General features: G+C 41.3%; 1 protein-coding gene across 1 annotated transcript in view; it reads right to left on the reverse strand.

The window, feature by feature from the left end:
* The window catches only part of DIAPH3 (diaphanous related formin 3), a 1,173,174-nt gene that overhangs the window by 526,596 nt on the left and 623,651 nt on the right, over positions 1 to 22,927 (reverse strand). Inside the window, exon 22 of the mRNA XM_029602990.1 lies at positions 7,375 to 7,504. Within this exon, the coding sequence (XP_029458850.1) occupies positions 7,375 to 7,504 (130 nt within the window). The remainder of the gene's footprint in view (positions 1 to 7,374; positions 7,505 to 22,927) is intronic.

Consider the following 22,927-nt stretch of genomic DNA (forward strand, 5'->3'; position numbering starts at 1 on the left):
TTACTATTAAAAGCACAAACACTAAATATACCACAATAGTTTACTTCACCCCAATACTCAAAAAAAAAATAAAATTCCCAAGGAAAACTTAACTGTTTCCTTTCAGCCATCAGCAAGGTGATCCTCTCCTCTCAGTGCTCCCACTGGATTTCTGAAGTACGAGGAAGCTACCCCACTACCCACCATGAAAAATCTAATTTCTATTGGAATGATGGAACTGTTGTAACTACTGGGCCTAGGGATTTTCCAGACCAACATCTATTTAAGTATGTTATATGAACTTGCCTGTACCCTGAAGAAGTCAGTTTATTGGGTCTGTAGCTGCACCTCGCATTGCTCCAAAGGCGGGATTTCCCTTGATGCTCATACTCTGGACAGTCAGAGAATACAGCCTCAAAATTGCTACATAACTCAGCAAGGTGGCCCCTGAACTATAGGAGTTGCTTATATTCAACTGAACTATCCTACTCTGCTTTGAAAGAAATGGTACTCTGTTGGTAAAAGCAGTTGTAATGTGACTCTTTAGAATTTGGTAGGACAAATTCTACCCTGTATGGGACTTATCATCGTTATCCAGGAAACATGGGAGGAGGAATGAATGGAGTCACCACTTTCAGAGGCTATTACATATGTGGAGTTAGAGTCAACTGGCTGGTTGGTTGCCCCAGAACTGAGCTAGAAGCTGCTACCGAGCCTTCCCCTAGCAAAGATTAAACACACACATGCAATGTCTATAATTTTCCTTTTTCATTTGCATGTATGGAACATCTAGATGTATAAGAGAGAAACTGTTGATTGAGACCATTTTAGAGAAAGTTAGCAATGAAACTGCTGAGGTAGAGAAAGGATCCTTCAAAACTATATGGTTTTGGATTTTATACTGGCAACTAGAGGGGATGTTTGTGTCCTAGTGGCTAAAGAATGCTATGTGATTATTCCTGAAAATAAAAAGTAGGTAATGGACCAAATGATGCACACTGAAAAAGAAGCTGCAAAGCTCCACCAGGAAGACATATGGAATATGTGGTCTTGATTTGGCATTCTTGGAACTAAGATCTTTAATATTATCTTAATGCTGTTTGGACTATTCATTGCTACCTGCTCTTTATCTCTACACAGTGCTTCCTAAACTGGCTTGCTAATGAAATGAAACAAGGTATAAAACTGAGCGCAAAGGGAAAAGATTTAAGGAATGTATGCAGAGCTAGAACAACAAAACAGATAAATATATGAAAATTAAATATTCAAGATAATGACAAAAGTGGTGCTGAAGAAGCACCAAATGGAGGAGTGTGGAGGCCAAAGTGACTAGGATTCAGACACTTAGATCAATAAGGCCATAGCATAAATCAAATGTTTGTGTGACTTAGGTCAAATACAGGTATGTGACAAAGAAAGAAAAACAATCTAAAAGAAAATGGAGGTGAATAGAATGATGTTAACAGCATCTTTCCTCCCTTGCAAGTATCAGAATGGATGTAGCCACAAAACTGAAGGACTATGACAAAGTAATTAAAAAGGCTATTTGACTTTTTTCTTTATGCTCAATTTTTAACTGTTTATCAAAATTACAGAATATAATTAAGCGTTATACCCCAACACAATTTGTTTTCTCAAAATGACATTCTATGTGTGGTTCCTCCTAGAAAGTAGGTGAGAATGATGGTCCATAGGAAAAGGATGTTCCTTATTCGAGGACCTGAATTGTGGAATTCCATCCTATAGGAGTTAAGATTAAAATCAAATTATTTAGTTTTTAGGAAGAAAATAAAAAACATGGTTATTTTGACATAGCAAATTATATGGCCTTGGGGATTTTCGCCTACTATAAAGGATACTGTTTTAGGTCATTGTTTATGTATTTTAATGTTCGAATAATATCGTATAGTTATTTTGTTTTAAATTGTTTGTAGACTGCTTGGCCAGACTGTTTTAGTTGGTTACAAGAATAAATAAATAAATAAAAATGCATTGCTTGCTCTAACTCGTTTCCTGCAAGGCTTGAAAATTCTAGCACCTGTCTCAAATGTCATGAAAAGTATAAACAGCCCTTTCTTAGATGTCATGAAAAATGTATATAAGCTGATCCACTCTTTGTTTAGGAAGACTTGTTCCCTGCATCAGGGAGACCTGGTCAGCAAAAGAGCTCTCCCAGTAATCACTTTTTAAAATGTTTTTTAAATAAAGGTCTCTCTGACAAATTTGATTCAAAATGCAACACAAGGGATTGTTTATTCCACATTATGAAATGCACCTAAAAATGCGCTCAAAGTGAATACGTTGAATTCAAACCTATACGTGCTTCAGGCAATTCCTGAAGCACAAGTAAAAAGTTACCGATATTATAACAGAACAGCTAATGACAAAACAATCGTGACAGGATGATAGAGAGATCTGGTAGGACAATCTTCCTCTGGTTGTGGCAAAATTGAATTGATGAAGATTAACCAAGCGGCTGAACCTGCCCCCTCCATTATTATTTATTCAGATTGATCACTCTTCAATATACTGTCATTAAAGTGATTTACAATAAAATCTAATAAGTTATAGAAACAACTTAAAACAGCTAAAATATATTAGATAAAAATCAAAAACAATTGAAATACACAACTTACAAACTATTACAACAGAATTCAAAAATACCAAAAACAATGGCTAGGTAACCTACATTGGTTACAAATTATACCTGTCAAAAAAAACAGGCTTTTAAATGCTGGCAAATTTTAGATAATTCTTTTCCTGTCTGATCACTAATGGTATACTGATTCATGCATGTGCAGAGTGAATAATCTTTCTGGCATAACATGACAAAGTCCTTGGCAGCAGTTTCCCCATCTGCCCACCACGCCAATAGGAAATGTGATACTTTCGCAGCACAGGCGGGATGACCAGAAGGAGAAAAGGGGCTAAGCAGGAGATGCCCGCAACGAAAATTAACCCAAAAATAACGATGGGACACATAGCAAGTTGGACACTTTTCTCCGCTCGCTTCAACGGCGAGGGACACGTCGGGGTCCCGGACTTCTATGGAACGGGCCCCCGGCCAGCTGGCTACTACAGAGCAATGGCTTCAATGGCCAGGAACGGACAAAAGACTGAGAGCAAAGATTCGGGCGAGAAAGCAAAGCATGATCATCCCCTTCTACGGTAGGAAGTTCAAATGGTATGCAAAATGTTGCTTTAGGCAATTGTTACAGTTAAAATATATGCAAATGTTGTGATTTTGATATTTATAAATGTTTTAATATCCTGACTTAAGTATTGTATGGTATAGAGCTTGTGCTGCGGCCAAATGACCCACATAAGAACATAAGAACATAAGAAATTGCCATGCTGGGACAGACCAAGGGTCCATCAAGCCCAGCATCCTGTTTCCAACAGATGCCAAAAACCAGGCCACAAGAACCTGGCAATTACCCAAACACTAAGAAGAACCCATGCTACTGATACAATTAATAGCAGTGGTTATTCCCTAAGTATAATTGATTAATAGCCATTAATGGACTTCTCCTCCAAGAACTTATCCAAACCTTTTTTGAACCCAGCTACACTAACTGCACTAACTACCTTCTCTGGCAACAAATTCCAGAGCTTTATTGTGCGTTGAGTGAAAAAGAATTTTCTCCGATTAGTCTTAAATGGGTTACTTGCTAACTTCATGGAATGCCCCCTAGTCCTTCTATTATTCGAAAGTGTAAATAACCGAGTCACATCTACTCGTTCAAGACCTCTCATGATCTTAAAGACCTCTATCATATCCCCCCTCAGCCGTCTCTTCTCCAAGCTGAACAGCCCTAACCTCTTCAGCCTTTCCTCATAGGGGAGCTGTTCCATCCCCTTTATCATTTTGGTTGCCCTTCTCTGTACCTTCTCCATCGCAACTATATCTTTTTTGAGATGTGGCGACCAGAATTGTACACAGTATTCAAGGTGCGGTCTCACCATGGAGCGATACAGAGGCATTATGACATTTTCCGTTCTATTAATCATTCCCTTCCTAATAATTCCTAACATTCTATTTGCTTTTTTGACGGCTGCAGCACACTGAGCCGACGATTTTAAAGTATTATCCACTATGATGCCTAGATCTTTTTCCTGGGTGGTAGCTCCTAATATGGAACCTAACATCATGTAACTACAGCAAGGGTTATTTTTCCCTAGGTGCAACACCTTGCACTTGTCCACATTAAATTTCATCTGCCATTTGGATGCCCAATCTTCCACTCTTACAAGTCCTCCTGTAATGTATCACAGTCTGCCTGTGATTTAACTACTCTGAATAATTATGTATCATCCGCAAATTTGATAACCTCACTCGTCTTATTCCTTTCCAGATCATTTATATATATATTGAAAAGCACCGGTCCCAATACAGATCCCTGAGGTACTCCACTGTTTACCCTTTTCCACTGAGAATATTGACCATTTAATCCTACTCTCTGTTTCCTGTCTTTTAACCAGTTTGTAATCCACGAAAGGACATCGCCTCCTATCCCATGACTTTTTAGTTTTCGTAGAAGACTCTCATGAGGGACTTTGTCAAACGCCTTCTGAAAATCCAAATACACTACATCTACCGGTTCACCTTTATCCACATGTTTATTAACCCCTTCAAAAAAATGAAGCAGATTTGTTAGGCAAGACTTCCCTTGGGTAAATCCATGTTGACTGTGTCCCATTAAATCATGTCTTTCTATATGCTCTACAATTTTGATCTTGAGAATAGTTTCCACTATTTTTCCCGGCACTGAAGTCAGGCTCACTGGTCTATAATTACCCGGATCGCCCCTGGAGCCTTTTTTAAATATTGGGGTTACATTGGCCACCCTCCAGTCTTCAGGTACAATGGATGATTTTAATGATAGGTTACAAATTTTAACTAATAGATCAGAAATTTCATTTTTGAATTCCTTCAGAATCCTAGGATGCATACCATCCGGTCCAGGTGATTTGCTACTCTTTAGTTTGTCAATCTGGCCTACTACATCTTCCAGGTTCACAGTGATTTTGTTCAGTTCGTCTGAGTCATCCCCCCTGAAAAGCATCTCCGGAACTGGTATCTCCCCAACATCCTCATTAGTAAACACGGAGGCAAAGAATTCATTTAGTCTTTCTGCAATGACCTTATCTTCCCTAAGAGCCCCTTTAACCCCTCTGTCATCTAATGGTCCAACCGACTCCCTCACAGGTTTCTTGCTTTGGATATATTTTAAAAAGTTTTTATTATGAGTTTTTGCCTCTATGGCCAACTTCATTTCAAATTCTCTCTTCGCCTGTCTTATCAATGTTTTACACTTACCTTTATTTATTTATTTATTTGTTTATAGATTCTTATATACCGCGGTACGTAAAGTTATACATCACCTCGGTTTACAGTAAAACAATAAATTAGCAACAGGCTTTACATATAACAGGTTATACAGTAAGAAAAACATTTAACAGCTACAGGCTTTACATAAATAACGGGTTTCAAGGGTAAAATACTAACTTCATTAACTATAATAACCAATATATATTCATTTTCAATAATTATGCAGGAGCCATTAACTGTCTAAGGCAATGTCCAATGTCAAATTAAAGTCAAGAAACAGAAATTGCACAATGGAAGGGGGGAAAGCGGTACAGCGGGATTAGCAGAATGAGATAAATATAGGGAGGGAAGAAGAACATGGCGCCGGTAAGGAATTATACGGGAAAACTGAATTTCAGGTTAGTTATTGATCATTGTGAGAAAGCTTGTTCAAACAACCATGTTTTGAGGCTTTGTTTGAAAGTTTTGTGGCAGGATTCGAAACGCAGGTCCAATGGCATATTGTTCCAGATTTTGATACCAGCAATGGAGAATGACCGGTCTCTTGTGGATACGTGTTTGATGTGTTTGAGTGGATGAGAGGCTAATTTGGCTTGGTGGATATTTCTTATAGGTCTGTTGGATGTGCGGAATATAAACTGATCAGAAAACCATTGCATCTCTTGGTTGTGAATTGATTTATGGATGAGTGAGAGTACTTTAAAAGTAATCCTGTAGGATACAGGAAGCCAATGTAGAAACATGAGCGCTGGGGTGATGTGTTTGTGTCGTCGAGTATTGGTAAGTAAGCGAGCAGCAGCGTTTTGCAGCATCTGTAATGGTTGAATTGTGTTTTTTGGGAGACCTTGACAATGCTTATGTTTTTTGGGAGACCTTGACAATGCTTATGTTTTATCCTATTTTCTTCAGATGGATCCTTCTTCCAATTTTTGAAGGATTTTTTTTGGCTAAAATAGCCTCTTTCACCTCACCTTTTAACCATGACGGTAATCGTTTTGCCTTCCTTCCACCTTTCTTAATGCGCGGAATACATATGGACTGCGCCTCTAGGATTGTATTTTTAAACAATGTCCAAGCCTGTTGAACACTTTTAACCTTTGCGGCTGCACTTTCAGTTTTTTTCTAACTATTTTCCTCATTTTATCAAAGTTTCCCTTTTTAAAATTTAGTGTTAGAGCTGCAGATTTACTTATTGTCCCCCTTCCAGTTATTAGTTTAAATTTGATCATGTTATGATCACTGTTGCCAAGTGGCCCCACCACCGTTACTTCTTTCACAAAATCTTGCGTTCCACTAAGAATTAAATCTAAAATAGCTCCCTCTCTTGTAGGTTCCTGAACCAATTGCTCCATGAAGCAGTCATTTATTACATCCAGGAACTTTATGTCTCTAGCATTTACCCAGCCAATTTTGGGGTAATTGAAATCTCCCATTATTATTGCACTGCCAAATTGGTTTGCTTCCCTGATTTCTCTTAGCATTTCATCATCTGTCTGACCATTTTGTCCAGGTGGACGGTAGTATACTCCTATCACTATACTCTTACCCAACACACATGGGATTTCTACCCATATAGATCTCTTGGTTCCAAAAACGGGAGTGCATTTCATTATTTTATTATAAGTAAGCGGTGGTGAATGTGCATGATAGGAGGCAAAGGAAACTTGCCCGTACACATATTGAGTCACTCACTTAACAAGTATCTTGAAAGGATGGCTTCTGATCGAGAATCAAAGTGACATGCTTTGAAAGAGATAAAGACATATTGATGAAGGTTAACTAGATCTGATGCCCTGTTCCAGACTCTCAAAATAAAATAAAAAATAAAATAAAAAGATCAATTTCAGTTATTCAAATCTCTCTAATACCAGATATGAAATGAAGATCATCATTTCCTACCTCTAGGAATACTATTTGTACTGTGAAATTGTTGCTTTAATCAATTTCATATAAATTTCATTTGAATTCATTTCTATTAAGATTTTCTACTATAGTAATAGCAACAAAAACAAACCATTTTCCAAGGATTAATCATAACTAAGCACAATTTAATAAATACAAACCTCTACTAGCTTTTTCTATATGCTGCAACTCTTCAATGAAATTCAGAAGGTCAGGGAATCTTACTTCACAAACTTCAGCAAGAAATTGAAGCAGTGTTGTTTTCTGGTCTGCAGACTTGGTATCCTTGAGCTAGAGCGAACACAAAAAATATAAGAAATACACAACTAAAATAACTTTCAAGTTAAGAAACATCTAGTCATATCAATGCACGTGCTATTTTTGTTTAATTAAAACCAAAGACTATTTTGATGTATATCTTATTGTTTAATGCTTTCTATCTATCCAAGATAATGAAAAAAAAAGTTATTCCTGAGAAAAAGTGGTTTTAAAGTCTATAAAAACATAAGGAAATAAATTTTACAAGTTTTTCACAAAATAAATCATACTTTTACAGAGATTCTTTGTACTATTTATTAGGTATTTGGAAGGGGAACCAAAAAGGCCCCAAAATGGCACCAGTGTTGATTTATAACATCCAAACTTCCACCAAATAGTATCAATGGTTTTCTAAATCTCATGAATTATTCCAGAGGTTGTTGACCAGTTCTGAGGGAATCACCAATTCAGACTGATTTTCAGGATATCCACAATAAATACAATGAGATTCTTTTGCATAACAAGGAAAAAATGTGCAAATCAATGTATTTATTTATTTATTTTTAGCTTTTATATACCAATCTTCTTGCACTGGATAAAAATCAAACCGGTTTACAATGAACAGTAAAAGTGGGCTTTACAAAGAACAAGATACATCTAAGCAAACTAAGTAACATAGTGTGCAACTTACATAACAACTTAAACAATTGAAATGATATAGCAAAACATTTATACAAGCAGTCGATCCAAGTACTTGAGCCTGGTTGAATTAAAGGGAGAGAGGAAAAGGGTGAGGTACAAAAGGCTTGCAAAGACCAAAGGGAATCTGTGGCCCTCAAATGGGGACGTGAGATTAGGGTGAATAAGAGCGAATTTGAAAGCGCATAGTGTCAAATCATATGCAAAATTCTGCATATTTATTGAGGATATCTTGAAAATCAGACTGGACAGATGTTCCCTGTGATCTGGATTGATACTATACTAGGAGCATCTGCCCTATACCAATATGCAAAAAAAATATATAATTACATGGAAAAGGAATTTCCCAGAAAACCCTTCCACTTTCACCTGTACAATCCTTAATATTTTTATTCACTATGAATTTAATAACATTTATTTATATGTGACACATTGTGTCACGCCACTAGGAAACAGTTTTTTTTTTAATTTGCAATCACTGTAAAAGCAAAATACTCCTCAGGAAAGCATCTGCTCTACTGAAGACATATTTTTCCCCACACTTACCAGGAAGGAAGAAATAAGATTCTTGCTATTCAACAGACATAATGAACAACAGATAGGTGCTTTATCAGTATAATTATGTGAAAGAAGAAATTAATACTTATCTTATAATTTCCTTTCCTCTAGTAAGGGCAGGTCAATCCCTTCAAGTGGGTTATGCACCTCTGCCAGCAGATGGAGTCCGAGCAAAAGTTGATATCACGGCCATATAGTCCAGCACCAACATCAGCCTGCCAGTATTCTCTGGAAAAGCCAAACTGTGGACAAAACTGATTATACATGAACATTACTATTAACAGTCAACCATTCATGTTTCCCAACCAACAGGAACACTGAGCTCAGCCAAAAGAAGGAACATAGCTAGTAAACTAAGGGCTAGAGAAGCCACTTGCCATTTTTCAGTGAAGAGCAGGAATCACTCTGCATAGCTCGCCCGAAGCAAGGCTAACCACAAACTAAAACCCCAGCAGCAGAGGGTGGGTCAAGGATTGACCTGCCCTTATTAGAGGAAAGGAAATTATCAGGTAAGTAGTAATCAATCCTAACTAGTGGGATGTACCAAAGCTAATCTCGAGAAGGGAGAGAGGCTACAAGGGGTCCAATCAATAATGCCTGAGCAAACGTGGCATCCTCCCTAGCCCTAATATCCAAGTGGTAATATTTGGAGGTGATATGCAAAGATGAACATGTCGCCGCTCACCAAATTTCAGCAGACGACAAAAAACAAAGTTTTGCCCACGATACCATCTGAGCCCTCATGGAATGCAATCTAACCTGTTTTGGCAATGCAACCTCAGCAATCACATAAGCAGCCCTAATGACTTAACACAGTGGGCTATCATTGCCCACATCGCCGGTGATCCCTGTTTACCTTCACCAGGGAGCACAAACTGGCACTAAGACTTCCGAACAGTTTTAGTCATCTCCAAGTATGCAATAAATGATGCTCTACATCCAAGAATGCAAAAGACGGTACTCAGCTTTCTTTCTTTTTCTGTCCAAAGTGTGCAAGGAAATGGACTGATTCAAATGAAACTCTGAAACCACCTTTGGCAAAAAAGAGGACACAGTTCAAAGTTGAAACACTCCCAGAGTCATATGGAGAAAAGGCTCATGGCAGCTCAGAGACCAGATGTGTCGAATAGATTGCTACCAGAAAAACAGTCTTCAAGGTAAGCAGCCAGAAGAAGAGAGTATACAGTGATCGAAAAATTGAACCTGCCATGAACTTGAGGACCACATTAAGTTGCCACATAGGCACTAGAAGCTGTACCGGGGGGGGGGGGGGGGGGGGGGGGGGGGGGGGGGCGCGAAGATGCTTAACTCCCTGCAAGAAATAGGACACGTCTGAATGGAAAGACAAATGCTTTCCATTGACTCTTCCTTTATAACAAACCAGGACTGCAACTTGAAACTTCAAGGTTTTAAGAGCCAAAACCTTAAGCAAGTCATCCTGTAAAAAATACAAAACCAAAGGAATATCCACCTTGAGAGGCTGAGAACCTTACTTAGAACACCAGGCCTCAAAGACCCACCAAACTCTAACAAACTAGAGAAGCAGAAATGTTCTGGACCCGGAGAAGAGTGGAAATTACAGCAGGCAAATAATGGCACTTCAACAACCGAGCCCTATCAATGGCCAAACTGTAAGACAGAATCAACCTGGATCCTTGTGCATAATAGGCCCCTGACATAACAGACCCATCTAAGATGGTAGTCAGAGGGGACTGCCCACCAGAAAAATCTGGAGATTAGCAAACCAAGACCTTCAAGCCTAATCCAGAGCCACTAAAAAGCAGAGTTGCTTACCTGTAACAGGTGTTCTCCAAGAACAGCAGGATGTTAGTTCTCACACATGGGTGACATCATTGGATGGAGCCCGGCATGGAAAACTGTTGACAAAGACCCTAGAAACTTTGACAGACACACTGAGCATGCCCAGCATGCCACTATCCACACATCTATTCGGAGTCTCTCTTCAGTAGTATAATATAGAATTTGTGAAAATTAGAAACCCAACTCTTCGGGGAGGCGGGAGGGTTTCGTGAGGACTAAATCCTGCTTTCTTTGGAGAACACCTGTTAAAGGTAAGCAACTCTACTTTCTCCAAGGACAAGCAGGATGGTAGTCCTCACACATGGGTTAATATGTAGCTACAGGCTGCTCCCAACTTAAGTAGCATTTGCAAACATGCACAACTAGTGCTGCTAGAACAAGGGAGAAAGTCAGCACCCAAAGAAAGGACCCGAGGTAGGAACAATTGTGTTTTTATGTATGAAAAAGATTACAGAGGACCGACTGACCAAAATGACTGTCACATCATCCATCTTTGTCCAAACAATAATGAGAGGCAAAAGTGTGGAGGGAACTCCAGGTCGCCACCCTGCAGATCTCATGTACGGGCACCGCATGCAAGTAAGCCACCGAAGCTGACATGGATCAAACCAAATTAACTTGACATGGCCCTCACGTTGCAGTCCTGCTTGCGCACAGTAGAAAGAAATACAGTCCACCAGCCAATTGGATAAGGTCTGTTTGGATACTGCGACTCCTAACCTGTTCCTGTCAGAGGAGACAAAAAGTTGAGTGGAATGGCGGTGAGGTGCTGTCCGTTCCAGGTAAAAGGCCGGGGCCCTTTTACAAACCAGAGTGTGTAGGACACGCTCATCCTGGTGAGTGTGTGGCCTTGGGAAAAAAAAGTGGACAGGACAATGGATCGATTGAGATGTAACTCTGTGATCACCTTTGGAAGGAACTTCGGATGTGTACACAAAATCACTTAAGAAAACATTTTGTATAAGGTGGATACAACACCATAGCCTGAAGCTCACTGACCCTGCACACTGAGGTGACCACCACCAAGAAGATGATCTTCCAGGATAGATACTTCAGGTTGCAAGGTCTCAAGGGGCTCAAACAGTGCCCTCATGAGATAGGTCAAGACCACACAGATCCCAGAAGACAGCTGGGGGCCATATCAGAGGCTTAAGCTGCAGCAAACCTCACATAAAATGTCCTATGAGCGGATGGGAGAAATGAAGGCACCATCCATCCCCGAATGATATGCTCCGATGGCACTAAGCTGAACTCTCACAGAGGTGGTCTTTAAGCCAGCCTCAGAGAGGTGCAACAGGTAGTCCAAAAGCCTTGGCATGGAACATGAGAAAGGGTCCAAACTGTTCTCCTCACACCAGAGAACCTCTTTCAATTGTGATTGTAAGATCTTCTCATGGAAGGCTTCCTGGACTCCACAAGAACTTGAGACAAGCCGTCTGAAAGGCCCAGGGTCTGCGAGGTCACCCGTTCAACATTCATGCCGTGAAGGAAAAGGCTTGGAGGTTGGGGTGGCATAGCCTGCCTTGATCCTGCATGATCAGGTCTGGAGCAGTCCCCAGTGGGATCAGAGGATAGGAGGATGGGTCCTGCAGAAGCGGTAAACAGATCTGGCGAGGCCAAAAAGGCACAATCAGGATCATGGTGCTCCGGTCCTGTTGGAGGTTTTAGAGTGTCTTTGAGACTAGAGGCAGTGGAGGATAAGCGTACAGAAGGCCGGTGCCCCAGTGACATAAGAAAGCATCCGACACCGACCCCTCGCCCGCTCGGACCAGGGAATAGAAGTGAATCACTTTCTTGTTGTCCAGGGAAGCGAACAGATCTACATCCAGGGTTCCCCATAGGTGGAAGATGTGGTTTGCGACCTCCTGTTTCAAGGGACCATTCGTGGGGCCAGAAGGTCCGACTCAACGAATCTATAAGGACATTGTCTATCCCTGGAAAGTACACGGCTCCAAGAAAAATGCCCTAAGCGAAAGCCCAGGACCAAATATGCACTGCTTTTTGGCAGAGGAGGAAGGATCCCGTCCTCTCATGTTTGTTCAAATACCACATCGCCACTTGATTGTCTGTTTGAACCAGGACTACCTTTGTTGGTCAAGTGATCCTGGAATGCCCATAAGGCATATCGAATCACACAGAGCTCCAGGAAGTTTATCTGCAGGTGCTGCTCCTGCACGGACCAGTGGCCCTGGGTACTGAAGCCTGCAATGTGGGCCCCCTAATCCATGTGAAACACATCTGCGGTGAGAACGATCTGGGATTGAGAAACCCAGAAAGGCATCCCACTCTCTAGGTTGGACAAGGTATCCCACCACACAAGGGATTGTTGAAGTGGACTGGTGACAAAGATGCAAGCCCAAAGGACCTGGGTGGCTTGGCACCACTAAGAACGCAATGCCCACTGCACCCTGCACATATGTAGCCGAGCAAAGGGCATGACGTAAACCATCACTGCTATATACACCAAAAGGCGCAGATTCAGGTGTGCCAAGACATGAGGATAGCGCGAGATTACCCTTGCCAGAGAAATGAGGATCAGCCCTCAGTCCCGGGGTAAGAAAGCCTTTCTCTGGACAGCATCAAAACAGGCTCCGAAGTGACAACTGTAGTGACAACTGAAGGGGGGATTTCGGGTAGTTGATTAGAAATTCCAGGCCCTCCAGTACACGTATGGTGGAATGCAGGGAATGCAACACTCCCTGCCTGGAATCACTCTTGATGAGCCAATCTTCGAAGTAGGGAAAGACCTGTACCTGTTGCCTCCTGGGATAAGCTCCCACCACCGCCAGGCATTTTGTAAAGACACGGAGTGTCGATGCGAGGCTGAAGGGCAGCACCTGATACTGATATTGTTCCCCTTCTACCATGAAGCGAAGGTACTTCTGATGTCCGGGAGAAATGGGAATATGAGCATACTCATATTTGACATTGAGGGAGCAGAGCAAGTCACTAGTCCTGAGGAAAGGGATTAGAGTTCCTAATGAGACCATCTTGAATTTTTCTCTGACAAGAAAGCAGTTTAACGCACTTAGATCCAGTATGGGATGAAGGCCTCCAATTTTAAGGGGAATCAGGAAATACCTGGAGTAGAATCCGTCACCCTGCTGACTTGGCGGCACTGGTTCGACTGCTTGAGCAATTAAGAGGGCGAAGAGCTCTAATCAAAGTATTTGCTGGTTATCTGAACATCTCCACTGATGACACGGAGGAGAATGTGGAATCGCCCTATGGAAATGCAACCTGTACCCCTGCTGAATGATGGATAGGACCCATTGGTCCAAGGTGACTGAAATCCACCGGGTGACAAAGAGCTGCAGGTGGGCCCCTACTGGAGGTCCGGAGTGCTGGGGTAGTAACTGCTGGCTCAAACTCCCTCGCTGCAATCAAAACCCTGTGGCGGGGGCCAATCGAGGGGCACATGGCTGTCATGTCCTTCGCCTAACCAGTATCCACTGGGGTCTTGCTCTAGACGTTGGCAAATAATACTTTCAAGGCCGGTAAAACGGGTGTCTTGTCTATTGCCGGTGCGGCTTCTTGTCCAAGGACTGATGGTCCGAGATGCTGGCCGATAGCTGTTGAAAGGTTTCATGATAGACCTTCAGTTGCACTACCGCCTCTGATTCTGTCCCCGAGGAGATTCTCCCCGGTACAGGGTAGGTCTGCTAGATGATCATATACTTTGGGTCGAAGGTCAGAAGCATGAAGCCAGGCTTTGCGACAAGCCCCGATGCTGGCAGCCGCCACTCTCAACTCAGTTTCAAACACATCACACGCAGAGCGGACTTCGTGTTTGTCACATTCTAGGCCCTGTTGAATTGCCTTCTGGAAATAGCCCTCAAACTACTGTGGGAGGTTCCACCATATCCTGGACTTGCTTCCAGAGGTTTCTGGACTATTGGCTGATAGTAGGCAATCTTGGCTGCCAACACTGAGCCCTGGAAAACCTGCCTTACAAAAGAGTCCAGGGCTCTCTGCTCACAAGCAGGAGGAGCAAAAGCATGAGTATATACCTCTTTGCTTTCTTTAAGGCAGATTCCACTACTACCGACTGTTGTGGAAGTTGAAGGCGTTCAAAACCTGTGGTGAGTTGGACCAGATAGACAGCATCAGTTTTCCGGTTCACTGGCGGGATGAAGATGGGATGTTCCCAGAGGCGGACAACTAGCTCCTTGAAAATGTCATGCACTGGCACAGCTACCACTTCTTTAGGAGCATCAAGTTGTAGGACCTTCAAGATTTTATGCCTAGAATCCTGCTCTATTAAAAGCTAGAAAGACACTGACTCCGCCATGGTCTTCATAAATCCAGAAAGGTCAGATCCTCTGGCAGGAAGTTCGCCTCTCCTCCAGTGGAGATGATTCGGAGGGCAAGTCCTCAGATTCTTCTGTCGAGGAAATGGATGTCTCTCGCTCCCAAACATCGCAAGGGGCATACTCCTCACTCTGAATAACCAGAGACACTTGAGGAGGAGCCGTCCCTGGGGTTTTGTGCTGAGACCCCGCCGGCTCAGGGGCATCGGTGGAACTGATGTAGGCACTGAAGACATCAGTGGGACCTGGGGGTGCATCAGCACAGAGCCCCATAGGCATCGGCAGCTCTAATGGCCTCAGGCCGGAAGGCCCTAGGAGGGCTAGCACCAGCCAGGGTGCCTTGCATGGCAGGGTCACCATAGGCCCTGACGGACCTTCCTTATCAGAGGAATCGCTCAGAGATAGGCCCTGGTGGTGGCCGCATTCATGCCTCCATCGATAATGGAGGGACTTGGGGCAGGCAGCGTCACTAAGACACCGAGCAGCAGGTACAGCCACTTCAACAAAGGCACAAGCACCGATGGAGCCGACTCCTACAGTGGTGGCAATCCCGGTAGAACCAGAGGCACAATGACCTGCAGGGCCCAGCTGACCACCAGCCGCACACATTTCTCCACCTCCTCCTCAAAGGCTGCCAAGTACAGGACATCTTGAGGAGGAGGCGGTGAAATTGGATCGCCCCCAGAACCATGAGGGGGAAACTGTACCCTTCACTGGTATCGGTGTAGAAGTCCCAGATGCAGACAATGGTACCGATTTTTTGGCACCTAATAATTTCTCCATTTATGCAGGCGCACCCGGTGACCCTTGAGGGTCATCTAGGCACAGCCATGAACATCATGCAATGCCACCAGGCATAGGACACAGAACTCGCTGGGGTCCGTGATAGACATAGTCCGGGGGGCAGCGGGGGCAATAGCGGAAGCTGGATGACACCATGGTAAAAAGAATGCGGCATGCAGTTGATGCCCGGCAGCCACCGGGAGGTGACACTGTTTATTTATTTATTTAATTATTTTTTTTACTATACCGATACTCAAGACGCAGTCTTATCGTACCGGTTTACAATAGAACAGGGGGAAACCAATTAACTATATAGAAGGTAAAAGTTACATCAAACAGGGAGCGAGAAACATGGGAGCTGGAGGACAGAAAAGATTTTTTAAAACGATAACAACTGAAGAGCGGTAAAATAGTCAGTGAAAACAATGAAAAACAATAGAAAGCGATACATAATCAGCTAGATTGAGCTCGGCTGTAGGTTTATCTTAGGCAATTATTCATATATCTTGTGGACGGGGGAAACATGGAGAGGTAAGCAGGGGGGGGTGGCGGGGCAGGGACTAAGACAGGGAGGGGGGAGGAGGTAGGGAAGCATTCAGGGTGAGAGTCAATGTGGTTGATAAAGGTTCCTTCAGTGAACAGCCAGGTTTTCAGTTTCTTTCTGAAGGAGAGATGGCATTGTTCCTGGCGTATATCTGGGGGAAGCGAATTCCAATGGAGCGGACCCGCAGTCGAAAGTGCTCGCTTATGAATGGAGCTGTGGACCGAGGATTTGTTAGGGGGGGGGCCTTGAGAGAACCTTTGTAGGCGGATCTGATCGGCCTTACGGAAGTATGTTGTTCGAGAGGGATGGAGAGTTGGAGTGTGGATTGCTGGTATACGGATTTGTGGATGATGGTGAGGGTCTTGAATAGTATTCTTTATTGGATGGGTAGCCAATGAAGGATTTTTAGAATAGGTGTGATGTGGTCCTTATGACGTATGTTTGTAAGGATCCTGGCCGCTGCGTTTTGCAGCATCTGTAGATGTTTAGTAGAAGAGGCGGGAAGACCGAGTAGTAGAGCGTTGCAATAGTCTATCTTTGAAAACAGTATGGCTTGCAGCACAGAACGGAAATCCTGGAAGTGTAAGAGCGGTCTTAGCTTCTTCAGGACCTGTAGCTTAAAGAAGCATTCTTTAGTTGTAGTGTTAATGAACTTTTTGAAATTCATTCTAGAGTCAAGGGTGGCCCCCAAGGTCTCTAACCTGGCTAGCTAGTGGAATAATTGCATTATTGGCGAAGGGGTTGTTATCGTTAGGGGAGATAATCAGGAGTTCCGTTTTGGACGTATTAAGGACCAGGTTGAGACTCGAGAGAAGAATGTTGATGGCGTGTAGGCAGCTGTTCCAAAAATTTAGAGTAGAGGAGATGGGGTCCGAGATGGGGATTATGATTTGCACATTGTCCGCGTAAATAAAATGGGTAAGGTTGAGGCTGTTTAGTAGCTGGCATAGAGGGAGTAGATATATATTGAACAGGGTAGGGGAAAGTGAAGAACCCTGTGGTACTCCTTGTTTTGAAGGTATGGGGTGGGATTCTTTGTCATTAATTTTAACTTTGTAGTGCCTGTTCAGAAAAGATTTGAACCAGAGCAGTGCAGAGCCAGAGATGACTATTTCCTTTAGACGGTTGATGAGGATAGAATGGTTAACCGTGTCGAATGCCGCGGAGATGTCGAGTAGGGCTAGCAGGCATGATTGTCCCTTGTCAAGACCCATCAGGATGTTGTCCGTTAAAGAAAGAAGGAGGGATTCTGTGTTAAGGCGTTTCCTGAAACCGAATTGAGAAGGGTAGAGAATGTTGTGAGAGTCAAGGTAGTCTGTGAGTCGGATGTTGACCAGCTTTTCCATTAGCTTGGCTATAAAAGGTAGGTTTGCAATGGGGCGGAAATTTACAGGGTTAGCTCGGACCAGGTTGGGTTTTTTTAGTAAGGGTTTCAGGGAAGCAATTTTTAAAGAGTCAGGGACGGATCCTTGATTGAGGGAGCAATTTATAATGTCAGCCAGAGGTTTAGCAATGGTGTTAGGAATGGTGAGAAGTAGTTTGGTCGGTATTTGGTCCAATGGGTGTGTATGGCTGGATGTTAAACTTAAAAGGTCAATAAAGTTCTTTAAGGAATTAAAAAATGGTAAAAATAAAGATAGCTTTAAAAAAATACAAAGGGAAAGGAAGAACAGAATTATCAAGAAAAACAGAGGCAGGCAGGGAGGAAAACTACAAGAGATTAGGCTCAAAATCAGGAAGAAACTTCACAAATAATGAAAGGAGCCAAAATCGTACTTGCATATCTAACAGAGAGAAGAAACAGGCAAGGTAACAGGGATATGCAAAGAGCAGCAGCATCAGTTTAAATGTTATATTGTTCAGTATCTCCTCAACAAGGAGATGGTGACAAATCTAAAATGTAAAATACTATTGAAACATGAAATAATTATAAACTTGCTTAAAGTACCACATGAGGTACTTATACAACTGAGTGTGGATAAGATAATGGAATCGAATGGTGAATACACCAGGCAACCAAAACATTTGGACCATATCTCTTCCCAATACTGTTCAATATGTTCATTAAGTGGAAATAAGAATGCAGGCAATTTCAGATCCAGTCAAAATTCAGAAGGAAAAACATCAGAAAAAAAATACTAAAGGAAAAGAGTGTAGCACCTTCAAAAAAGGAGATTACAGATAATCTGACAGGTTTTCAGAAAGAGAAGATTCTGTTAGTCAAATCTGACCAAGTTACTTAATACAGCGACAAAACTAGTGGATCAGGGAGGTACAGCGCATGTTAACACTTTTCTGCTGGTGTATTAGCATGTTATCTTGTGTATATTTTTTTGACAGAAAAAATACTGTCATAGTTATGAATTGTTTATGATTGCATATAATTTTGTGTCACTTGTGTGGCAGTTTTTGCTTTGTGCTGAGAGTCTCCTCCAGCCCCCCACCTTTGTCCATTTTATTGTTACAGAAAGTACAGTTTTGACTCCATTGTTGCACACCAGGCCAGCACAGCCAGTAGGGAGTTCTGCATAACAAACGTTAATACAAGTTTGTGGGCTGTGGGTAGCCACCCTGCACATTTTTCTCCCTCCCTTCTCTCCCTTTGCTAAATGTAGCCTGAAAACAAGGTTCCCCCCCTCTTTTGTCACCCACATATTCACTTCCCTTTCTCTTGCCTAGTCAAGGTCACCTATGGCAACCACCCAGAGCAGACAATACAGCGATCAGGAAGATACATATACAGTAAAATTTCCTAGCTTGGCAATATTTCAGAAGACGGGAACAAAGATCCCTTCTGAGTATGTGTAGTCCCAAGAGATATAAAACCCAAGCCCATCAAACCCCAGGCAGATTCCTTGCTGAGAACCAAGATTATGGGGTCTCCAGTGCTGATTGATTAAAAAAAAAAAACAACCCTCGCTTTGCTGATTCACCTGTCTGGTGGTAAGGAGATACCTTTTAGGTAAAGGTGACAGTTTCCACTAGCCTTTGTATAGAATTATACCCTATTAGTTGGGGAAATTATTTTTATATAGTGTGCTGATATATTGTATGTGCTGTATTTGTTATTGTCTCAGGTGTTTAATAAACACCTGTTTTGTGGGTGTATATATATATAATTTGTTTGCTGTATTTACACTAGCATACTCATAAGCACTAGCTTTATTTGTATATATGTTATATAGAAAAATATAGCTTTCCATTATTTCACAAAAAAAAGACATGTTCTCTGCTTGAAAAGCGGTCCATAAACTTTAGACTTTATGCAGATGATCTGTAATTGTATTTGCCCATAAAGAAGGATTTGTCAGCTACTCTAACTCATATTTCAGATGGTGCTCAACTTATTGATGACTGTATGCTTAGGAACCATCTGTTATTCAATGCCCAGAAAACTGAAGCAATATGTTTCTCCTGTGATCCAGATATTTTAGAAAAACATAATACTGGCACTTTGTTACTATTAGACACTGAGATCCATATTTTAAGTTAAGGGAGAAATTTGGGTATAATTTTTGACAGTCAATTTTAAGGCTCACTTGCATAGTGTTTTCAAGAATAGCTATTTTAAACTATGGTTGTTACATCATTTGAAATACATATTCAATAAGGATGACTGAACTATTGTTCAGGTTTTTATACTACCTTCAGTAGATTACTGCAACTCTCTTTTTGTTGGCCTGCCAGGTGTCTTGCTTAGAGCTGCACAAGTGATGCAAAATTCAGCCACTCAGCTTATATATTTTTTTGGAGGGGGGGGGGGGGGGGGGGGAGACACAGTGATATGATCATCTTACATCCTGGCTCAAGGAATTTCATTGGCTTCCTGTGAAGTTTAGATCAAGGTCTAAGCTATTACTACTTATTTTCAAGACAGTGAAATATAAAAGCCCTGCTTATTTAGCTGATCTTTTGTAATCTTAAACCCCTAGTTGTAATTTGCATTCTGCTGATTAGTAAAGGGAACCACCAAAAGATTCTTATCTAGCTCGACTGCAAGAAACATGTAGTAGGACATTTTTGATCGTTGGACCTACTTTGTGGAATGCCAAACCTGGGGATTTGCAAGATTCCGAAGACAAAGTCATTTCGAAAGATCCTTAAGGCATATTTGTTTGCTCAGGTGTTCTCAGTAAGAGGTTTTTGTTTTTTTTGTTTTAATGTATTTTAAGTATTTTTGTTTTATTTTGTGTCAGTGTTATATTTGTTTAATGCATTTTGTATTGTTTAAAAATGTTTTATATTGTAATCCGTTTAGTACTTTTTGTTAGAAATGGAATAGAAATACTTTTAAATAAATAAATAATTGCATAATTAAATAGTGAGTCTTATTTTTGTTAGTCAGTTCAGAAATTCAGACACCAGGGAAAATACAAATACTAGCAGACCCCAAACGAACCCACAACAGCTGGTAAAGGTAAGCCAGCAGATTTAGAGTATTCAGATTTTCAGAATGCGTTTAACAAAATCCTATATGACAGACTCGTAAGAAAATTAAAAATTCGTGGGATGGGAGGTGATGTCCTTTTGTGACTTGCAAACTGGTTAAAAGATAGGAAACAGAGTATGATTAAATGGTCAGTTTTCTCAGTGAAGAAATGTAAACAGTGGAGTGTCTTAGGGATATATACTGGAACCGGTGCTTTATAAAATATTTATAAATGATTTGAAAAGAGGGACAATGAGTCAGATGATCAAATTTATAGATGACAATTAGAGTTGCAAAATCACAAGCAGATTGTGATAAATTACAGGAAGACCTTGCGAATGGCAAATGAAATTTAATGTGAACAAGTGCAAAGTGATGTAAATAAGGAAAAGTAACATCCTGTAGTTAAACAATGTTAGGTTCCATATTAGTACTTACCACCAAGGAAAAATATCTAGGTAAAAAGCCTGTGAGGAAGTCAGTTGGACCATTAGATGTTCAAGGAGTAAAAGGAGCACTTAGGGATTGCAAAGACATAGCAGAGAGACTTAAATTAATTTTTTGCTTCAGTATTCACTGAGGAAGGTATAAGAGATATACCCATGCCAGAAATGATATTCAAAGGTAATGATTCAGAGGAAATGAAAAATCTCAGTGACCCTGAAAGATGTACTAGGGCAAATGACAAACTAAAGAGTAGCAAATCACCTGGACGAAATGCTATACGTCCCAGCATACTTGCACTGAAAAATGAAATTGCAGACCTCCTATAGAGAATTTGTAAGCTATCAATATCATCATCTTTGGTACCTGAAGACTGGAGGGTTGCCAATGTAATACAATTTTTAAAAAGGGATCAAGGGGTGAGCCAGGAAATTACAGACCAGTGAGTGACATCTGGACCAAGCAAAATGGTAGAAACTATCATAAAGAATAAAACTGCTGAACATATAGATAAGCATAGTTTAACGGGACAAAGCCAATATGGATTTAGCCAAGGGAAGTCTTGCAGCACTAATCTGCTACTTTTTTTTTGAGGGTGTAAATAAACATGTGGATCTAAAGGTGAGTCAGTTGATATAGTGTATCTGGATTTCCAGAAAGCATTTGACAAAATCCTTCATGAGACACTTCTTAAGAAATTACAACAATATGGGATAGGTGGCAGTGTTCTATTGTGGACTGCCAAATGGTTAAAAGACAGAAAACAGAGTAGGGCTAAAAGGAAAATTTTCCCAATGGAAAAGGTGAATAATGGAGTGCCCAAGAGATCTGTTGTTGGACCAATGCTTTTTCATTTATTTATAAATGACCTGGAAATGGGAACAAGTGTGATCAAATATGCGGATGACACAAAATTATTCAAAGTTGTCTAATCACAAGAGGATTGTGAGAAATCGCAAGAGGACATTGCAAAACTGGGAGACTGGGCATGCAAATGGCAAATAAAATTTAACATAGACAAGTACAAAGTGATGCACTTAGAGAAGAATAACCCAAATTATAGCTACAAAATGCAAGGTTCTACATTAGGGGTCACCATTCAAAGGATCTAGGTATCATTGCTGAAAATATGTTGAAATCTTCTGCTCAGTATGCAGCAGCAGCAGCCAAGAAAGCAAATAGAATGCTAGGGATTATTAGGAAAGGAATGGAGAATAAAACACAGAATTTCACAATGCCTCTGTATCACTACATGGTGTGATCTCATCTTGAGTACTGTGTTCAGATCTGGTCACCACATCTCAAGAAAGATATAGCAGAATTAGAAAAGGTACAGAGAATAGTGACCAAGATGATAAAGGGAATGGAAAGGCTAAAGAAGTTAGGACTCTTCAACCTGGAGAAGAGTTGGCTGAGGGGAGATAAGATAGAGGTCTATAAAATAATGAGTGGAATGGAATAAGTAAACGTTAATCAGTTTACTCTTTTGAAAAGTACAAAGAACAGGGGATACACAATGAAGTCACAGGGTAATACATTTAAAACTAATAAGAGAAAATATTGTTTTACTCAATGCATAATTAAGCTCTGGAATTCATTGCCAGAGGATATGTTGAAAACTATTAGTAAAACTGCATTTAAAAAATGGTTTGCCAAATTCCTGGAGGAAAAGTCCATTAACAATTATTAAGGCAGATTTGCAGAACTTGATTGCTTATTCCTGGGATAAGCAGCTGGGAATCTATCTAAACCTTGGGATCCTGCCCGGTCCTTGTGACCTGGCTTGACCACTATTGGAAACAGGATACTGAACTTGATGCTCAGCAGGGTTCCACCCACACAGCTTTCTCCCTCTGTGGGATTTAAGG

The sequence above is a fragment of the Rhinatrema bivittatum genome, chromosome 5 (assembly GCF_901001135.1).
Source record: "Rhinatrema bivittatum chromosome 5, aRhiBiv1.1, whole genome shotgun sequence".
Taxonomy (NCBI): Eukaryota; Metazoa; Chordata; class Amphibia; order Gymnophiona; family Rhinatrematidae; genus Rhinatrema; species Rhinatrema bivittatum.